The sequence below is a fragment of the Typha latifolia genome, chromosome 5 (assembly GCF_019914945.1).
Source record: "Typha latifolia isolate L0001 chromosome 5, TyphaL0001v2, whole genome shotgun sequence".
Classification (NCBI taxonomy): domain Eukaryota; kingdom Viridiplantae; phylum Streptophyta; class Magnoliopsida; order Poales; family Typhaceae; genus Typha; species Typha latifolia.
The window spans coordinates 2,828,742-2,849,868 of NC_133090.1; the positions used below are offsets into that span (position 1 = coordinate 2,828,742).

The 21,127-nt window shown below is 36.1% G+C and overlaps 4 protein-coding genes and 1 non-coding gene across 6 annotated transcripts; 2 read left to right on the forward strand and 3 right to left on the reverse strand.

The window, feature by feature from the left end:
* Positions 1-2,290: 2,290 nt before the first annotated feature.
* Positions 2,291-3,611, forward strand: LOC140788427 (putative ripening-related protein 1). Its single transcript, XM_073137674.1, has 2 exons — positions 2,291-2,637; positions 3,377-3,611. Exons 1-2 carry the CDS (start codon positions 2,291-2,293, stop codon positions 3,609-3,611), a joined length of 582 nt encoding a protein of 193 aa, XP_072993775.1.
* Positions 3,612-4,729: 1,118 nt separating this feature from the next.
* On the forward strand, positions 4,730-6,834 carry LOC140787998 (uncharacterized). Its single transcript, XM_073137073.1, has 4 exons — positions 4,730-5,160; positions 5,246-5,299; positions 5,392-5,451; positions 6,526-6,834. The coding sequence occupies exons 1-4, from the start codon at positions 4,849-4,851 to the stop codon at positions 6,652-6,654; spliced, it is 555 nt and encodes a 184-aa protein (XP_072993174.1). The 5' UTR covers positions 4,730-4,848; the 3' UTR covers positions 6,655-6,834.
* A 940-nt stretch (positions 6,835-7,774) lies between these two features.
* On the reverse strand, positions 7,775-7,855 carry TRNAL-AAG (transfer RNA leucine (anticodon AAG)). The gene has a single exon. It is a non-coding gene; the product is annotated as a tRNA-Leu (tRNA).
* A 113-nt stretch (positions 7,856-7,968) lies between these two features.
* LOC140789396 (dehydration-responsive element-binding protein 2C-like) lies at positions 7,969-8,794 on the reverse strand. Its single transcript, XM_073139076.1, has one exon. The coding sequence runs from the start codon at positions 8,728-8,730 to the stop codon at positions 8,119-8,121; it is 612 nt and encodes a 203-aa protein (XP_072995177.1). The 5' UTR covers positions 8,731-8,794; the 3' UTR covers positions 7,969-8,118.
* Positions 8,795-9,396: 602 nt separating this feature from the next.
* LOC140789524 (7-hydroxymethyl chlorophyll a reductase, chloroplastic) lies at positions 9,397-16,962 on the reverse strand. Of its 2 annotated transcripts, none has more exons than XM_073139252.1 (18): positions 16,752-16,962; positions 16,585-16,672; positions 16,408-16,492; positions 14,790-14,983; positions 14,637-14,678; positions 14,351-14,429; positions 13,282-13,333; positions 13,128-13,190; positions 12,890-12,987; positions 12,141-12,176; positions 11,995-12,056; positions 11,093-11,120; positions 10,611-10,690; positions 10,284-10,353; positions 10,117-10,174; positions 9,863-9,927; positions 9,687-9,781; positions 9,397-9,607 (listed from the first exon to the last, which is right to left on the reverse strand). In XM_073139252.1, the coding sequence occupies exons 1-18, from the start codon at positions 16,831-16,833 to the stop codon at positions 9,517-9,519; spliced, it is 1,368 nt and encodes a 455-aa protein (XP_072995353.1). In that variant the 5' UTR covers positions 16,834-16,962; the 3' UTR covers positions 9,397-9,516. The 2 variants fall into 2 exon arrangements, with proteins under 2 accessions (XP_072995353.1, XP_072995351.1); XM_073139250.1 differs by having other exon boundaries at positions 12,890-13,034; positions 13,121-13,190.
* Between the last annotated feature and the right edge of the window lie 4,165 nt (positions 16,963-21,127).

The following is a 21,127-nucleotide window of genomic DNA, read 5'->3' on the forward strand; positions in this document are numbered from 1 at the left end:
TCTCATAAAAAAAATTATCTTGAGGAACAAAAGCACACGGATATTCTTAACTAATGTTGCTCTCGGTCTTGCCTTAGTCTTGCCTTTATCAAAAGAGAAGAAAATTAAAGTTGAAATAAATATAAAAAATTTAGGCAACTCCTATACGTTAAATTATTAAATTATAAATGGATTAATAAATCCTAAATTCTCCATAATAAACAAACGGAACCAAATCAATTCCATCCCTTGCCAAGGAGAATTCCCTGGCTACTTCTATTTGTTTAAATATTAAACAATAGCTAAACCTAGCTCTACTGGGATATCAATTAAATTAAGATTTAATAAGACAAAAAAAAAACTAATTCTATTATAACTAGGACTTGACAAGCCACGTGTACGTGTTCTCTATTTTTTATTTTATTTTTTTATTGTTCTAACTTTTGTTTATTTTCTAAAACTACACTGACGTATAAACAAAGGGAACCAAAATTAATTCCGTCTCTAAAGAGAATTCCTCGGCCTCTAAGACCTTAGACCTTTGAATTTATATTGTTTAACTATTAAACAATAACTAAACCTAATACTACTAGGATACCCGTTAAATTAAGATCCAATAAGAAAACAAAAACTAATTCTATTATAACTAGGACTTGACAAGCTATGTGTGATGTGTACGCCTAACTTCTCTCTCTTTTTTATTATTATTTTTTTTCTAGTTTTCTATTAATATTTATTTTTAATTGGGGGGCAGCTCATCCTTTCTAACCTTAATATTTATGTAAAAATTAAAATAAAATAAAAAGAATAGAAATATTTTAGCCTCTAAATCGGGGCCGTCCGTGGCATTATTTACTATAGATTACAGTGTGCATACTTAGATGCATATAAGGAAAGAGAAGAGGAAATTTAAAAGAATAAAAATGTCTAATTAACCTCCTTGCCAATCACGGCATAATCCTCTGTTAGATGCCTAATTAATTATTGCATTCCAACTTAAAGGTTGGAGCAGCATATCCCACTGCAGACCCGACTGCACAAAATTCCTACAGCTGCAATAGTTTTCCTATTCTCTAGGGATTTGACAATACTTGTTAGGGATAATTATACTAAACAATGCAAAATTTCAGTCACTTAGCAGTGTTAACATAAAACATCAAATGATTAACTTACCATCAATTTTACTCTCTTTTTTTTAGAATAAGGTAAAATAATACTTAAAAGGACCTAAAATTAATCAAGTGACATACACATATTAATTCTTTTTATTAATTTTAAACAATTTGTTTTTAATAAGTAACTAAGAAAGAAATATTTCCAAAGTTTTTTTTTTATAATTATAAACATAGCATAGCATATCAAATCCATCTCGAAATACATAATGTACAACCCTACCAAATTATTTCCTAATAATAATTTTCTACTATAAGCAGTATAACTTGACTCCATAATCTTCTATCCCAGAATAGTATCTCTTACGATCGCATAGGGTTGGTGAGTTTATGACCGCATTCTAATTTTCATATGCCATTCTATAATTTTTGCATAAAATTTTTAGCACACTTATTTCATAAAAAAATTAATGTCAAAATTTAATTTTATAGCACATATATTCGCTACTTACAGTTAATACCTTTGCTGTAGCTAGCACACTATTATCTGCCAGAGGAAAAGGTCAATCATCTCTTATTTATCAGCCAACTTTGGGACCAAAGCTACCATTAGCTGCAGGAAATTTGTATAGATTGGTTTACAAAGAATCCTCCCCTAGCTCTAATAAACAATTAACAAAAAGACCGTAAGCGTTGGGCTAATCACTCCCACTTCTTACGCTCCTTATTAAAAAAATAAAGTTATTTTATAAATCACACCATATATTTTATATATTTATAATTCACACCCTGTTTTGATAATTTTATAACTTAACCCCCTTAATTTTTTTTTATAGTTCTCGTTTAATACCCTCACTATTATTTTTTTTCTTATCTACCCCTCCTCTAAAAAAGGCAAGAATAATTTAAGTATTTATAAATTATTTTATATATTATAATGGAGTATTTTTTTATTGGTATTGTTTAAATTAACGGAAGATGTTAAAAAAATTATAAGAAAAAAAAAGTAAAGGTCAAATTAAAAACTTAAAACAGAGTATAAATTATAAAATAGATAAAATATAAGGTGTAATTTATTAAAAAAAATTTAAAAAAAACACTGCCAATTAATTGCACCTATAAATACCAGCCCTTCTGCCTCTGTAAACCTCACAACCGCAGCACTTCATCACATTAGCATCCACTTATAATTAATTAAGATGGCAAATTCTCCAAAATTAGCAGCAATTATAGTGGTTTTCCTACTAATCTCAACCTTTAACCACTGCCGTTGCTCACGCCACTACTCTCCTCTCATCGGGCAGTGCCGGCCGAGTGGGTACTTGCCCGGCAAGTCCGGCAACTGCAACACGGAGCACGAATCCGACTGCTGCCAGGACGGCAAGATGTACCCGCAGTACCGTTGCTCGCCGCCGATGACTGGGGACACCGCGGCGTCGATGACCGTCAACAGCTTCGCTGCGGGCGGCGACGGTGGCGGCAAGTCGGAGTGCGACAACGAGTACCACAGTGACGATGAGCTCGTCGTCGCGCTCTCTACTGGATGGTATTGTGAAAATTAATATTTATTTGGAGGTTTATTGATTAGGAATATTTAACTATAATTTAGTTGATGCTGATCAGAAATAGAGTTAAATAATTAAACAATAGAAAATAGAGATTCAGTGGGCTTGATGCTTTAATTTAATTTAGGGAATTTTATAATTTACACCATCAGTTTTGCTCTTATTGTCATTATTCGACCATGTATTTTGTTTTTATCATCCTAAAAACATCCATAGTTAATTAAATTTAGGAAGTAATACTTACAGAGCAAAATTGTTTACACCCTCACACGATTTAATGGAGTGGGTGACCTTAAAAAGATAAAATTTAAGTATAATACTCATTTTAATTATGATTGTTCTAAAAATATCAGTTTCCTAACTATAGGGAAAATAGGGAAAATTTCAGCCATTTCGAAAATAAAAAACTAAAACAGGTTTACCTCTTCTTCTTCTTCTTCTTCTTCTTCTTCTTCTTCTTCTTCTTCTTCTTCTTCTTCTTCTTCTTTTTAATTATTTAAGATCGATTATCTTTGTAACCTTATCTTTTCTCTGCGCTCTTTTAGTATTAATGAGAAATATAGGGTCGAATTAGAAAAACTTATATAATAGGTGTTAAGGTGTTAATCATAAATTCATAATAAGAACAACAGAGAGAATCATTTTACATATACATATACATATTTTTTTCTATTTTATTCCTCCTCCTCCTCATCTTCTTCGTCAAATCACAACATGTAGGTACGACAACGGCAGTCGTTGTCTAAAGAACATCAGGATCAATGCCAATGGCAACTCAGTGCTGGCCAAGGTGGTTGATGAGTGCGACTCTGTCTACGGCTGCGACTCCGACCACGATTTCCAGCCGCCATGCCCGAACGATATTGTCGACGCGTCGCCGGGCGTGTGGAAGGCATTAGGGTTCTCGGACCCGGACAACGTCGGCGAGTATGATATCACGTGGTCAGATGAGTGAGCTCAGGATATATCCATGTTAGAAGAGGAGGAGGAGGAGGAGGAAGAAGAAGAAGATGAAAAAAAATAATATTAAGACCTACGTACGTGGTTGCTTTATATATGTAATCTTGTGTTAGATTATCTTTACTATGTCCTAGTTTAAGCCGTAAGGTTGGTTATATGTAATACCATGTACGTGACTCGATTAAAATACGTAAGTGTATGGCTTTTATATAAGGATCTTGATTGTTGATACCTTTATATATGTTTGTTTTCTTTCTCTTTGAAAATTTTAGATTATTCCATCTAAAGAAATTTTAGACATACTTAATTGCAAGCACACAGCATATATTGTAAAGTGTTTGTATGCAATTAAGGCATTTAATTTCATACTTAACATACCAGACAACCAAATCTTTTCAACTTTTGCGGATATATTAATATTTGATTTGATATGGATAAAATATAACAACTCCTAGCTTATTATAAACTGCTTTGCTATACTATGCTGATGATGTTATAACGTAGTTTTCAATTAATAACTATGATTTTAGTTTAGAGTTGAGAATTGCAGTGGATTCTGATACACGACATGTTTTCAGTTAGTAAGTATGATTTTAGTTTGGTCCGAGCTAGACATGGCATTCATATCAATGTTTAGTTATAATAATTTATTAACTATAATGGATCATGCTTAGTTTAATATTTACACCCTTACTTGGATTCATACATTGGAAGTCGTGAACACTTCCTTATAGCCCCTCAGATATTCTATATATCCGAGACTTGAGATAAGTCATTATTAAATTTAATCTTCATAGGATTAGATCAATCTGTCAGTTGTTATTATATCAGATCACTAAAGTCTAACAATCAACATGATCGATCGTATATATCGAAAGTTGTGTGGATTGACGACCAGCCCAAATTATAAAAAAATTAATTTTAATTATACTTAAAAAGCTGTTAAAATAAACGAGCCGCTCGAACTCGTCTCAGACAAGTGTGTTGACTAAATCACAGTGAGTTTTTCAAATTTGAGGCCGTAATTGAGAAAAGCCTAGATAGAGCTGGATCGGCCCAAGTCCAAGAATCTAGTAATCTTGCTAAAATTGAAATCACTTATAATCACACCTCGAGGTCCGAGGTCGAACCTCTGCCTCGTTATCTACAATTACCAGCAGAGGCGGCGGCAGAGGAGGATAGGATATTAACATCTCCTTCTGCTCGACTCTAAACTCTAAAGGGGGAAAAAAATGGCGACGATCTCGTCACCGCCTTCCTCTCTATACTGCCATGTGCGTAGAGTTACCTCTCCTTCTCCCTCCTCCTCTTCCTTCCCTTCCCTTCGCCTCGGACGAGTCCTCTCCTTATCTCTCCAGCAGCGCTCGAAGCCATTCCCAGTTCCTCTCTGGATCGCGAGGGCGGCTGTCGAGGAGGAAACCCTAGTACAGGAAAGAGGAGGAGGAGGAGGAGGAGAAGCTCCGGTGGCGGCGACGGAAGAGGAGGAGAAGGAGGCCGTTTCCATTCCCGTTTCCCCCTCTGACATGCTCACTATGTTCTTCAAGGCACGCTGTTTCCCTCCCTTTGCTTTGGTTCTCTCCTACTCGTTTCCGTAATAGTATTTGCTTATTGGTGTTTTTTGGTGTGAAGGCGGAAGGGACGATGAATGAGTCGGCTATCCCGGCCATTACTAAGGCTTTGGAGGTTGGTTTGCCCATCAACTGTTTGTTGTTTTTCCTGATCTAATTTTACGTTTCGCATTCTCGTAAAAGCCCTCTTGTTTATTTTTATTGTAGGGAGTCGAGGGAATTAGTGATTTGGTTGTTCAAATCGTAGAAGGCATAGCAAGTGTTAAGGTAAGACTATCTAGTTTTTTTTCCTTTTCAATCTCATCTCTTCTTTTCTTTTTCATGTTTCTAGATTTGCGATGCGTGCCTTAGTTTGATGATTGAAAGATTTATCATTTTTTTTGGTTGAAAATAATGTGATATAGTTTGTCTATTTGGTGTCACGATTTGTGTCAAATAATTATTCGATTGTGATTAAATGTAGCAAGAGCTAAATCCTAAATGCCTATATTGGAGCAGCTAGTGGAGGTACATACATACTATTGATGTGCAAGTCATAGACCAATAACCCCGTAGTATCATAAGTTCATAACATATAAGAAACACTGAAGGTAACTAAACATTTGCATATAATTTGCTCTAGTACCTTAATGACCTCATTTAGTCTCCAATTTCCAATGCTTGTGGGTAACATTTTCAATATGTATATCTCCAACGCATCTCATGTGGTATTCACTAGATGTCAATGTATGAGGTCAGAAAATTTACCTGTGTATGAGCATTCATCGGCAAAACCAACTTTATCTGTAGCAAATTGTGATCACGCGGGAAATTGTTCTTGTATTACTATGGGAACGAATTCTAAATTACAACCTTCCTGGTCGATGGGCGTAATAAAAACCTTGTAACCTTTCACTAATTGCTACTCGCAAGGCATTAAGGCAAGACCCGTGTATTTGTTTATACTGTTACACTAGGTTAAGACTTGGGCATGCACGAAGTATGACAAACATGTTATATTGTACCCGTCTTGGTACACCTTATATCTTGTTCTTGCATGTGACTGCTATAGGTGCAAGCTATAATGGATTTTAGTCCTAGAGTACATTTCTTGTGTCATTTCCTTGGAAGTTCATTACATAGCAGGCTCCAACTATACTCTATCATGATTCATGATCATGGCAAATGCTCCAACTGTACTCGGCTACAATGAGTAGGAATTCTGTAGTTTTTTGTGTAAAGAAGTAGCCCATACATTAGTCTGTGAAATTAACTGGAGAACATCACATCCACAGATATGTCTTTTTCTCTGCCAGCAAGTGAGATGGCGTTAATTAACAATAATTGGTCTTCTTGGTGCAGTTAACAAAACAGACCACTGTACAAGCTACAGGAGTGGCTTCCAACTTGGTTGAAATTATACAAGGGTCAGGCTTCAAGTTGCAGACTTTGAGTTTAAGTTTTGAAGATGAAGAAGATGCCATCAAGTAATCCTGTATGCTGACAAATATTGTTCTTGTTGACGACCTCTTCCAGTTCCTTTTTCATCTTGTTATTGTTGTTTTATGTAATATTATTTGTTAAGTCTGATTTTTCTTCTCTCCAGTAATTAGGCTCCTTGCTGCAATTCTCTTAACAATATTGCTGAAATCGAGATTCATAGTTTTTCAAGTTTGCTGTTGAATTACAGCGATATCTGACTGCTTGGTACATAGTTTCCTGTGAGCAATGGGAAGACATCAGATGTGTCCAATTACATTTTGTCTGGTATACAAGCTTTACTTAGCAATAAGCAACCATTTATGCTCATGCATATCAATGTCATGTTCACAGAAGTGGAACAAGGTATAGTGTGAAAATTTTCCAGGTAACTACCCTTTCTTAAATTCTAGCTCACCAATCTGATTATATACACACCGTTTTCATAAACATCCCACTGCTTGAAGTATCCTGTTATCTGTTATGATGTTATCAAAGGAAATTTGTTTTCCTTTTATGAGGTCACTTGTTTTCCATTAGCCTTGGGTTAGGAAGAAACAGTAAAGTGGAATAACTCTTCAATCATTGCCAATGTAGCTACTGGTGGACTACTATTGCTTGTAAAAATTGTTATAATAGTTCTGTACTTTTCTGTCAAAAGAGGACTTGACGCAAATTGCGAGCTATTTGTTAAAAAAAATAAAAAAAAGATTTTTAAAATTATATGCATCTATTTGTTTTTATATTAAATACATATTTTCTTATTTCGTATGCACATGCACAACCCTTTTTTAGTATTTTAATTAAAATTTTTTTTTACTGTTTTAAAATTTTAAAACTTTTTTATGCAAATGACTACAAATTGCTTAAAGAAAAGTCATGGCTTGTCTTAAGGCATTACTGGTAAAAAATGGAAACCAAAAACCTACAGATATCATACCCAGCATTCCTATACAAAAAATAGTTTTGAGGAACAGAATCCACCCAAAAGTGATGAAAAATCCTGAGAACTACCCGTTGTCGTTTTGGGAATTTGCACCCTAGATTCGGGATTCCCAGTCAAAAAATAAGACTCTCCTTAAACTTAAATAATTTTTGAAATCCAGTAAAGGCGGAAAAAGAATTACTGAAATGTTGAGAGTGGGATTTGAACCCACGCCCTTTCGGACCAGAACCTTAATCTGGCGCCTTAGACCAACTCGGCCATCTCAACGAATATAACAATTTATTGACCTTAAAATTCACCTACATTACTGAAGACAAGCTATATATTTATACGCACATAGACACGGCTTTACATGCACATTTTCTACACTACGCTCCAACATGGCAACGTATATTGACCAAGCGTACGTGTATCCCAAATTGAAAGTTTATCTAAAATATTCATTTTTTTTCTTAATTCGTTTTAGGAACTACACTAATAAAACAACTATGGTTTCAAGAGAAGAGAAGATGGCAGTTGACCACAACATTTCAGGTACAATATTCTTCTCCGCACCAAGAGAGTTGCAACGAGTCGAAGCTCATAAACTCCCCCTCCAACTCCCCCCCAGTCCCACAAACCCCCACGTCATCAAACAGCGGCACGTCGTGGAACGCCTGGAGACCGAAGTCCTCCGCCTTGGGCAGCCTGTTCACGTACTCGTCAAAGTCACAGAACCCACCGCCGGCTATATGATTAGCCCCCGACTCGCTCGTGCTGCACGTCTCGCTCGACGACCCGGAGAGCTCGGCGTCGGCCGACCCCATCGACGCCGACTTCTCCCTTGGCGATGAGGAGTCGAGGTTGAGCTTGGCGCAGTTGCCGTAGAGTGCGCGGGCGGCGCTATCGTACGCCAGGGCGGCGTCGAGGGAGGTGCTGAAGGTACCAAGCCAGAGGCGGGCCCCGCGGTTGGGCTCGCGGATCTCGGCCACCCATTTCCCCCACGTGCGCTGCCGCACGCCGCGGTACCCGCATAGTTGGTTCTCTGGGCCCCCTTTGCCCTTCATGCACCCCTTCCTCGACCGCCGCAGTGGGCAGCATCGCCTCCCCCTCTTCTTCTTGCTCTCCTCCTCCTCCTCCTCCTCGTGAAGACTACTCCCCATCGCGAGTTAGTTTACCAGCTTGCTAGTTACTCTCCCCCCGAACTGGGGGGAGGGGGAAGCTAGATTTAAGGGTGGGATTTGGTAATAGAGAAGCGCTTCGGTGTAGAAGTCCTGGGAGATGTCCGCCACGTGGCGCTGGATGGTGTTCTCCACGAGGCGGGGAGAGGTCTGAACTGACACGTGGCGGGAGAGAGTGTGTCCGTGTGGGGAGTGTGGGGGCTAAGTGGCGATGGCGCAGCAAATGGAGAGGGGGATGGCCTGACCAGCTGCTTGCTGATGGATTGGATGACTTCACAGGGTCGGAATCCGTGTGTTGCATTCCAAGTTGGAGCAACGTCCTCCGACCGTATGCTCTTGACACGTGTAACTCAGAGCTTAAAAAAGAAAAAAAAGAAAAAAAGACAATTTCTCCTTTCCATTTCAGACCCTACATTATTATTTTTTATTTAAATTTTTTGTCGTCCTCATCCTATCTGCCATGATAGAACTCGTGGTTTCTCAATTCCTCCCACAGAACAGAAGAGAAGATGGAGTTAATAATTTAGTGAATTTTACATGGGCTCGTGAGTAGGAGGGTAGAAATCGCAATAAACATAAGTTTAGGATAAAGAAATTCCCTTGATTTAAAGTTCGGATCAATATGCAATCTAGGATGGCCAAACTGTCTAAAACAAAGGCAAAGGCAAAAGGCAAATATATTATTGTGGATGGCATCCCAAAACTTAATAGGTACATAACTCAAATTTCCACAAATATACAAGCTGATGGTAAGTCTATAGATGGGATTCAATCTTGCGAGAGCATCATATCTATGCGCCCGTCCTGATTATAATTGTCGATAATTTTCTTGGCGTATGAAGGGATATGCCTGTCAGCTCTGCAAACAGTGAAGCAACACTGATGTATCAGAGACTCCAATTATTAAAAGATACACAACCATAAGAAGAGATCTATACCTTTGTTTTCCCCATTTCCGATTTACATGTAGATAGTTCCTCAACGTATGGTAATCTAGAGAATAACGACCGAATTCCAGACCTTTAGGGCCAATCTGAGTCATTCATAGTTGGTTAAAAGACATTTACATAAATTTAGGTATACGATGTAAGATTCTTCACAAGATCAGTCTTACCAAGTTTAGCAGAAATGCTATTATATCGCCGATAAACCGAGGAGCTGGTTTAGAAGGACCTTTCCCTGAAAAATCAACGGTTACCATGTACAAGAGCAAAATTTTGTATTTTGAAGTATAAGTGGAAAATGGCGGTTGCAATTAATGACACAATGTGCACAGAGTACAGAACTGTGCAAGAAGAACAGAATACTTGACATTCTTTGATGATTGCCATAGCAAAAGCAACAACATATCAAGATTCAAAGAAATACCCATTTTTGCTGCATCGTCAGCTTTCACTGTCTCCATAACGAATGGACGCCTGTTACCCTGAATAAGAGCTGCAAATTTAGTCTCAAGTAACATTGTAACAACTACTGTTATTTATTTTATCTAGTTGTAATGCATAATTTCTCAATCGCTGAACAGAATCACATACACTGCTGCTTGTGGGAGTGATCTCCAAAAGATTCTCAACCAAGCTAAGCATCTCCCTTCCGCGTTCATTCCTGTATCAAGGCTCCAAAGAGTGAAACAACAAATGTGCAACAGCTAATTATTTCATCACTGACAACCAATTAATAGATTTGATAAGAGTATAAGAAGTTGTCAGTGAACAAGAGAGAGAAAAAGAGATCTACTACCTTGATAGTAAACTACATAATTGTCAAGAGGGAAAAGAAAAGAAAAGTTAATAGCCATCTATAAATATGTTAAGCTAACCAGGACCTAATGTCTGATTGACAGATCCAAATATCTAAATTACCTGACTGTAATATATTGAGGGTGCTGTGTCATGCTCAATCCAGAATATTTAGGAACGCCCATATAGCCCACCACTAAGTCCTGCAGGTTTAATTGTGAAGGATTATAATTAACAGGAAGCAACTAATTTCAGTTATACATGCATGCTATTAAGTTTATTTGCACTTGTTTAAATTTTGGAAAACAACCAATGAGGATGTTACTCAATTAGAGCTTCTCGTGTATAGATATATCGGTCATACACCAATACCCAAAATGTGACCACTTAATATGTGTAAAACAGATAAATCTCTTCATCAACACAAACTAGGTTTTATCAACCCAACCGTCACAAGTGATGGAACAGTTTTACCATCACCAGAAGTGACACCCTCTAACACCAGAAAAGTAGAAGAAATGTAACTCAACCATCACACAGAGTGGGAACTGTTTTGCATGTTACAGTAAGAGAATGATAATTTAAGCTAGAAATTACAAACTTACTGCCAACGCATTTGTGTAGTCAAAGCAGCTGCAGGACAAGATAAGGGTGATGGTTAGACAATTTTCTGAACTGTCAAACATTAGAATAGGAGATGAATATGTGCACAAAGCTACTTATTTTTATGTCAAAGAGGTTATGTCACAGATCAAATTCACTGGGGAAATGCAAGAAAATAAGGTCAAGCAATCAATCAATTATTTCCTGATTTCTTATTAGTTGTTTCCATATTTTGTGATAGCCTGCGAATGACCTACATTATATGAATAGACATGGATCAGTGCTCTTCAATCTACAGATCAGCATTTAAGTTGCTCGAGCAGCACAGTATATTAACAGTCCACATTGACGATTTTTCAAGAAACAAGGCATATGTAACTGGTCTGTCTTTAGCCCTCAAGGCCTCTAGAGGAATGCTGAGACTCCAAGGTTGAATAGCATAATAACTCTATCACACTCCAAATAACTCATATATTATGATATTATCTATTACAGAATTATTCCAAATAATATGCTAAAAGAACTAGACAAGTTTGTCTCAGTACTTCAGGCGCCAAGTACTTAAATATTTTCCTAGATTAAACTTGGAAAGTAGTTATGCTTCTTTTTTTTTCCAAAAACAAGAATTGGATATTAAGTAGAGAGAAAAGACTTCAAATGCTTAATATCTGTACCAGCGTCCTTAGAACAAAATAATCAGTATTTTTTCATGCAAAGTAGTAGCATCCTACTTTTCTAGATATTGGAGAAAATACTCTTATATATTGTAAGTCCGAAGATTTAACTACAAAGATTTTACTGCAGGAATAAATGTAATAAGCAATTACTCAGGTGCTCTTAAGTCCTTACAAACAGTATATAACTGTATGTTGACTTGAATTTAGAGCAGAAAACAAGAAAGTACCTGTAACAAGATGGTGCAATAACATCAACTAGTTCATTTGCCGGCAGACAAAAATAAGGAACCTGCTTCAACCATGAGTTACAGTGTTGCTTCCAGACACCCAAGGGTAAGTATAGTAGAAGGAGCAGCTACAAAAAGTACTCTACCTCTTCAATGTGTCCATCCAAATGCTTTATGTGAACCTGGTAGATACATTTGTATTGTATTATCAGATGATATTATGAAGAGCATCTGAGAGACCTCAATTAAATGTGCAAATATTGATAACACAGAAAAGATTATCGACAGATGAGTGTTGAAAATAGATAAATGATGGACACGACATTTGAATCCATTGTGCAATACACCTTATCATTTCAGAATCGAGCACACAGACTAATTGGGGCTTTTTGGGAGCTGGAACATTTAGTTGTACACAGTTAAAACTGCGAAAACATAGCTTTCATTTGCTGATTGTTGCACCTCCACTAATTTGAAAAAAAAAATGTATGCTGCAGATAGATCTCTCCCTCTGCATCTTGTCAGGCAGCCAAATTGGCCCATCAATTGCAGTCTCTGTTTCACATCTATTGTGCTCATTTCTGATATCGTCAGTTGTTTCTTAGAATGCGTTAAGCTGATATCAGCTGAAAATGAACTGATATCACAGCCATAGGATGAACTTCCTAACACCTAACACCGGATAAGATATCAAAGAACCATAGTATATAAGCCCCAAATGAAACAAACATGTCATAGATATCACTAAAGATAGAAATTCCAATGTTACAACTTTATTGATATTAGCACTTAGCAGAGTCCTACTAGAATTTTACGACCCACAAGATGCTTAATAAATAAAATTTGCTTCATTCTAGATACAGGGCAAACTGTTCTCAAGTTGGTATTCACAAACCTTGTAATCTTGCATGAACTCATAGTGCAAAACTGTTTCTGGATCGCTGCTTGCAGCCTTCAAGAACTTGTCTAGACCCTCACGAGTTCCATTATCAACTAAAAATATAAAGACAGTAAAAATGGAATTTCCAGTCATAAACATCCTGTATTATGAATCACGACGAGATAAAGGTCTCATGGTCATTAAGAGAACTGCAGAAAAATCAATGATCAGCTAGAAAGAAAGTACCAATTACCGCAGTTGGTTCCAAGCACATAAAGTTTGTCCAAGCCCAGATACTTTTCAATGGATCTTAATGCTGCAGTTAAAATCACTCTTAAGTTTCAATAGCTGAGAGCTATGACAAAGCATGAAGAAGAATCAAAGCAAAATAAGAAGAAAGGTAAAACCTTGCACTTGACAACCAACTCCGCAAAACAAAAGACGCTTCACACCTGCTGCCTGTTGCAAAATAGAAAGGTTTGCCCAGGTTTAAACAACATATCCAAGAACAGGACTAGCAGTTTACCACAAGAAAATATGATGGTAATATCACCCAATTTCATTTCATAAGAATACATTCATAAAAACTATACATGAATAATAAGTTCATACACATATTCGATTGCATTTTACTTGCAATCTTTTGCATACGAAGTAGTATTTAAGTACCTCCAGCTCTCCTAGTTCGTTTTACAAAGTTAGCATAAGAGATGCCGTGCTATTGCCTATAAATTCTACAACGAAAATGCATACTCCAACCAGTTAGCTCAATCACAGTAACAGGCCTCAAATGGGCATAATAAGATCTGTATGACACCAGCAGCAAATTAGCTAGCTATTTAGGAGAAAACCCAGTATAAAGACATGAACAGTAAAGTTGGATTATGACACTTACAAGTAGGAGGAAGCAGGGACAATCAAGATTTAGATATTAAAATGTTTATTGAATTCATAATTATGATTCACTGAACGAATATCAATCCTTAACCATTCTTTCCATTTGAAAGTAAGAAAACATTTACTATTATATGCCAAATAAAAATAATAAATACAAACAAGGAAAAGAAAAGAAAAGGTAAAACTATTGTCCCATGTAAATATCATAATAAACTTAAAGAAGCATAAATTCTGCGAAACATTTATATTTATAAAAAAGAAGAAAGAGAACACAGTGGCAACTTAAAAAAGCAATGAAATCCCAACTAATGCCCAACTAGCTCTAACCAATCCATATGTAGCGCAGTCAACATTAAAATCACAACACAATAGTTTAGGGCAGTTAACTTCCCTTCGGCAACCAAAAAGTTATCTCATGCTTTCCGCCAACAATCAAATGATTTATCTCATCTTGAAACAGTAACAAGAAGTGATACATTAACACTTATAAAAAGGATGCTCACATGCTTTGGAGGGAAATTCAAGATCAAAATTTGAAGGTAATTTTGAAAATCACATATGAAATATTCATTTTGTTACCTCTACTAAAGCAAGGGTATCAAGGTTAGGAGATAATGTTGGCTTAACACCCTTTGCAGCAAGAACTTCATCTGGTGTCCTACCCAAGTACCATATCATGTTAGAGAAAATAGAAACAGTCCTCTCATGTACAAGGACCTGGATAGATAGGGCTAAGTAGTGCAAAAGCGCTTATATAGACCAAGCACTTACTACTTAGCGCTATGGCATCATTGTTGTTTTTCTATCTATCTACCAAACAAACTTAGTTCAGCTGAAGAAGTGACATGCAGAACTCTTGTAATACCTGGCTAGAACAGGCCTTGGAGCAAGTCTGTCCTCTGGATCACTGCATAATGAACCGATAATATTTCCTCTAAATTAGATAAACAAAAGAGCCTGTACAATTTTTGTAATCAATGAAATTAAAACTTTTGAAGTTCTCTCAAGTCTCAAGTACCTCTGCACACAAATCACAGCTTCTACTATGTTTGCTTTCAGCATTTCTACTGCAATTGTTGTTACAATTCCTGTCCATTGGGCTCCTTCTACAGGTTTTGTCTTTTTTGCATACAACAGTTTTTCGTGCACACCGAAATATGTTTCATCTGTGTCCACTTTTCGTCCTCTTCCATGGACTGCAGGCTCCAAAACCTAATCCAAAATTCTTTCCTCAAAAATTAGAAATTGTCAAGAAAGCATGAACATCATTTACCCAATGTACAGGACCTGAATTTCTTAGACAACACAAATGTACAAACAGTGATCAAATAACATACTTTTCAGTCCAACCTACAAGCCTAGTTCGAGAAACAATTTGGTCTGGAGCAATCCATAAATGTTAGAGTCACGATAGCGATTCCAGTGGCACATTCCGTGTCGTGCCACCATTGGCACGGCATGCCTTCGGCACGCCCCGGCGTGCCACTGACATGTATTTAACATATTTTAAATAAAAATTTTAAGATTTTTTAAAATATTTTTGGGTCTTTGGCATATCAATATTTGATTTAGTTTAAATATATGTATTAAAACCTACATCATAGTGTTTTATTTTTAGATTATTTTTATAAATAACCTATTTTATTAAGATAAAGCAATAGTTAAATATAAATATTATTCAACATATAATATAATTGAATATATTCATTAAAACTAATATTAATGATTAAACACTCCATAACATAATCAAATACTTCATAATATAATTAAACAAATAATAACATTCAACACATAATATTAATTGATAATAATTTAATAATTAAAATTAGAGAATTTTACAAATCACATCCTACATTTTATTTATTTTGTGATGCATATCCTATCTTTGAGGTTTTCATAACCTGATTCTTACTTTTTTCTTATAATTTTTATTTAACATCATCTATTAATTTAAACAGTACCAATAGAAGAATATTTTGTTATAATATAAAAAATAATTTATAAATACTTAAATCATCCATATCTTCTTCAAAGGAGAGGCAGAGAGGAGGAAAAATCGTGGCAAGGGTATTTTAGTAATTTAGTTAATATCAGCTAGACAAAATAATATTAAGGTACTAAACGAGAATTATTGAGAAAAAAGAAGAGTGAGGTTACAAAATCATTAAAGGCGGGTGTGAATTACAAAATAGGTAAAATACAGAGTATAATTTATAAAATTACCCTTAAAATTAATATATAGTTGAACATAAAATAATGAGGAGGATCAAAAACTTTATTTAACGATCATCAATGGAAATAGGAACAATTAAAAAAAAAAGGGCTCCACATCGGCATGGGGACGCACTACTCGGCACGTGGGTGTGTGTACCCGCATGGCCGTCATTGTGTTAGAGAAACCATGTCGAAAAAACACATCGGTGGCTCAAAGCAAAGAGTGAAAAGATTTAGAAGGCTTGTTCAGCATCCTACCAGTTGTCCTATATGAACAATTTGAGGCCTACTATTAAAATATAAAGATTAACACAAGCGAATCCGTTACAAATTTAAGAGAAAAATGCAGTAGAAAAGAATATAAAAGAAAATTGCAGTAGAAAAGAAAATAAAAGAAAAATAAAGAAAACTCCAGAACACACCTCAATCCTCGACATGCCATCTCCCAAGAAAGCACAAGCGTCCTTCACATGGGCGATATAGTACGTATCACATAACCCGCAACGACTGCCCAAAACCAACCACAAATGAACACAACCAAGAAAATTCCAAGTGACAACCAGAAGCTTGTGTACTCGGAAAGCAGGGAGAGAGCTCACCTGCAATGATCCTTCGCGGGATACACACCCCCAGGAGGAATCGGTTTGGATCGACTTCTCCAATCGTCCCTTATCTTCTTCTCTTTACCTACGAAGACGATCTCTACAGATTGGAGAAGAACGAAAGAAAGAGCGGACGAACGAGAGGCGTTTGTTGAAATGCCTACCTTGAGAAGAAGTGGAGGAGGAGGAGGAGGAGGAGCGGATGGAGGGGAGGAGGAAGGAGGAGCATCGAGCAAAAGCGGCCATGGCGGGCGCGGCGCGGAGAAGAGGATAGGGAAGGAGACGCCACCTCGAGAGCTAACGAGTGGATGGAGTTCGCTGACACAGGAAGGTTACCACGAGCAGTGGAAAGATCTGGCAGTTTTAATTTTTTTGTTCTTAACTATATTTTACCCACCGGTACATTTATTCTCACTTGGAGCATCTCCAATGGTTAGCCAAAAATGGAGCAATAGCCCGGTGCACTCCAATGCACCGGGCTCCATATATATTATAAAATAATATAATATATATTATTATATTAGCTATTTTAAATTGCTTAATAGATCATCTTAGCGTTATTATTTTTTATTAAAAAATATATGGTTAGAAAACTCTCATCGAGATCTTTAAAATAAGATTAATATTCAATAGTTTTAGAAGTAATTTTAAATTACTAATTTTTTAATTAAACGCATTGAAATTACATTACACGAAATAAACATCGAAATAAGCATTACATGTCATTAACTAAAAATATCAAAATTACATTACCTAAAATAAGCAGAAATTAACCAAACATAATAAAAGCAATAAATATTTAATATTCTGGTCATTGAAGAGCTTGAAGCCAATGATGATGAACGATTTTAACGATTCCTTGTGCGACATAGGAAGATCTAAGATAGAGATGCTCATTTTGAGCTTCGAAATGCACTAATTGAACACTTATGGAAGAGGCACGGGAATGAAGGAATATAAATTTTAATGTAATTTTTATTTGATGTATTTCATTTTTAATGTATTTCATGTTTGATGTATTTCATATTTAATGTATTTTAATTTTTAATATTTACATTGGGGATAATTTTGAGTAATTATATTTTAGGATACATAATTTATTAGACTCATTTTTATAAATAATAAAAAAATTTAAATTTAAATTAACTCAAAAATAATTTAATATTAGACTCATTTTTATAAATAATAAAAAAATTAAAATTAAAATTAACTCAAAAGTAATTTAATATTAGACTCATTTTAAAGGTCTCGATAAGACCTTTCCAATGGTATTTTTTTGGTTAAAAACCGATTAGTAAAACTAATTATATACTTAGCTTAACTAACTAAATTATTTAACAAATGATACAAATAGAATTAAAATTATTGAATATAACACTTATTGGGCAATTTTAGCATTTTCAAAAAGTTGATGTGACAAATGGAGCCCGGCTCCATTTTCATGGTGGAGCTCCAAATTTGGAGCCCCATATAGAGCCCGATTGGAGCTCCACCGGGCTCCAAATTTGGAGATTTGGAGCCCGGTTGGAGATGCTCTTATGAGTATTTTGAATATTTATACGCCGCTACTAATAAACCCACGATAGTTATACACTGGTACATTTATTCTCACTTATGAGTATTTTGAAATTGACTACTTTTTGCTAGCAAATGTCCTTAATGGAGTTCACAAACCTCCCAAAATATTTTCACTACTGTCTAAGTGTCTTTTATGGGGAAGCTAATAAAGCTACATATTGGCCTGTCAATGTGGGTTGTGTTTCTAATTTTGGATGCACTTGAGAAGGTGTCTTTCCGGCGCCATCATCGTTGTTTTGCCCTCCGACGTCATTGGAGGATTTTGTAGTCTTGGTGATTCATTGAGTTATGTTCTATTTGTGCCAAATTAGGTTTTGTTGGATTAAGTTGAGCCAATACAAATGCAATTGAATTAATAAATGGGTTATATAGGTCATAAATGAATCTATTCGATAATTGAGAATCATTTTAATCTTGTATTTTAAATGATTAGTCCTATATTTTCTTTTATTTTCTTTTCTTTTTAAATAAAAGATTTAGTAATTATCCACATCGGATATGAAAAGCTTTGTTAAGATTGAAGGCTAAAAACTAATGCAGAGAAAATAGAAATCTCCTTCCATGGTACAACCAAAAACCAGATTCCTCCCTAAGTTTGCAAGCCAATTAGTTGCCTTATTAGCTTCATAGTAGACATGAGAGATTTTATAAGTGTGATATTATTGAAGAAAGATATGATACTAGCAATGGTAGACTGAATGAACCACGCTGCTTGGATGGATCCATTGAGCATATTGGAAAGAATTAGGGAGTCAATCTCAATCTAAAAGTCTATGCATTGCATCTTTTTTTAAAGTCTTAAGTAGGTTGTTGGGTAAAAAAGCCAGATTTCTTGTACTGTGATGTTCGAGATCACCTAATTTTGCCCTTATGGTGGGAAGATGGAGTCAATCTCAAAGGAAGAACTAAACCCAACTCACAAGACCCAATAAAAATAAAGGACCTATTTTTTTTTTTATCATTCAAGAGTATAAAAGGCTAGATATAAACTGGACAAATGGCTAACCCTCTGTATATATAGAAGCACTTAGGCCCTACCAAGTTTTAGTCAATATAATAAGCTATCTAGCCTAGGTTTTAAGCCGTGTGCCTTACCGAACTATTGCTCCAAACTAAACGCCGTTGAGATTTACTCCAAGTCATCATGCTATCGAGTTACTCATCCAAGCCAATCGTATCGCTGAGTTATCAACCTAGTTGAGCTATTGAGCCAAGCTACTAAATAATTTTCTTCACATAATTATTTAGGATTAGAGTCGATCCCATGACTTCATTGGTCATAGAGAATGGTACCTACCAATTATACACAAGCTGGTTGATTGTTTGTGTTGAGTTTAACCTAGCTTGGAGGAGAGGTCTCCAACCAACGGTGAGATTGGGTGTGGTGGGCATTGTGGACTTAACATACTTTTGCTCACAATATTCAACACAAAGGAGTAGTCTTTGATATTATTGAAGAGTACATCATTTATCTATTTTTAGAATCTCATGATACCATTGACCATTATGTCAGAGATGCTAATTAAAACAGGTAATGCTAAATGTAAGTTTAACAAAATTTCACATACAAGTGACAAAACAATACGCATATAATAGATAGGCGATCAATTCATTTTCAAGGTCATAGTAAGGCAGAGGGAAATATTGTAACAACCTAAGAGGAGAATTAGAATATAATAATAATAATAATGATAATATTTATATTAACCCCTTAAGTAATAATCATATTGGCTATATATATGCTATAGTAATCTTCAATATGAATATTTCCAGATAGATTTTTCAGAGATATACCTTAGGGGGAATACTAATTAGAGTCAAGACAATTTCCACCCATCCAAGTAAATAAATAGTGCAAAGAGAAGTAAACAAATTATTTTGCCGTAAGACCCCATCAGGGGAGGGAGGAATAGTGAAGAGAGACACTACCCTATAATTAGATTTTTCACTGGTAAGAAAATAAATTAATGAAATGTCACACAGACTAGGGCCAAAATTCTGAGTGACCACTTTTTGGATCAAATCTGATATCTTATGAATAACTAGCTACTTATGTTAACATGGTTGGCTAGTTATTCATAAGATATCAGATTTGATATCTTATAAATAGAATTGAAAAGAGCTAAGAACTAAAGGCCATTCTAAAGGCACAGATAAGTGAAAAAGGCACAATGGCTTCGCCACCAGGGACCAATGAATATGGCCTTGCCTCTGTGGGAGTGCGGACTGAGGTGCGGTATGCCCATCAGGCGGGATAAAGTTGCCAATGCGAGTCACGGGCAGAGTTGGACACCATATTTTTAAGCGTGATGCTGATAAGTCCACTCAATAAGATACAACTTCTGAGGCCTTATGGGGAAGGGCCCACCTTGATTTTAGCTACTGATGACGGGACGAAATCCGGGACCGGAATAGGACCACGAAGCTGCTCCGTGACATTCCAGATGAGTTGAGAGACTATGATCCCCTCCCTTGACATTCACTCACCCTAATGAATAAGCAGGAGAGAACCCACAAGCTTTTATCCGCACCATGGCCTGCCAAAAGTAGAATCAGGGGAGGCTTTGGGAGAAAGGTTCTGAACGTCAGGGACCTCCCTACCCCGAGACAGGTTAACTAGAGGAATGCTAGGTGATGAAGGCGTCGGCTTTCAAGGAGGCGGTTGAAAGATCCGCCTTGAGAGGACATTCTCTTTCTCAAGCTTTCGTGTGTTACAAGATCTAAGAACTAGACCTGACAGTAGTGGGTTCATATTTCAAATAACTTTAAAAAGATCCACACAGATAGCAACCATGGAGTCAAAAATCAACCTCCAACTCCAAGCATAACTCCTCAATCTAAGGAGACTTCTAAGCATGGAGGTTTTAATACTTGGCAAGGACCAGTTTGGCCTAAGAAAGATTTTTTCTTACTATACATAGCTCGAACCTTTTGGCCATAAGGGAAAATCATATTGTGCACA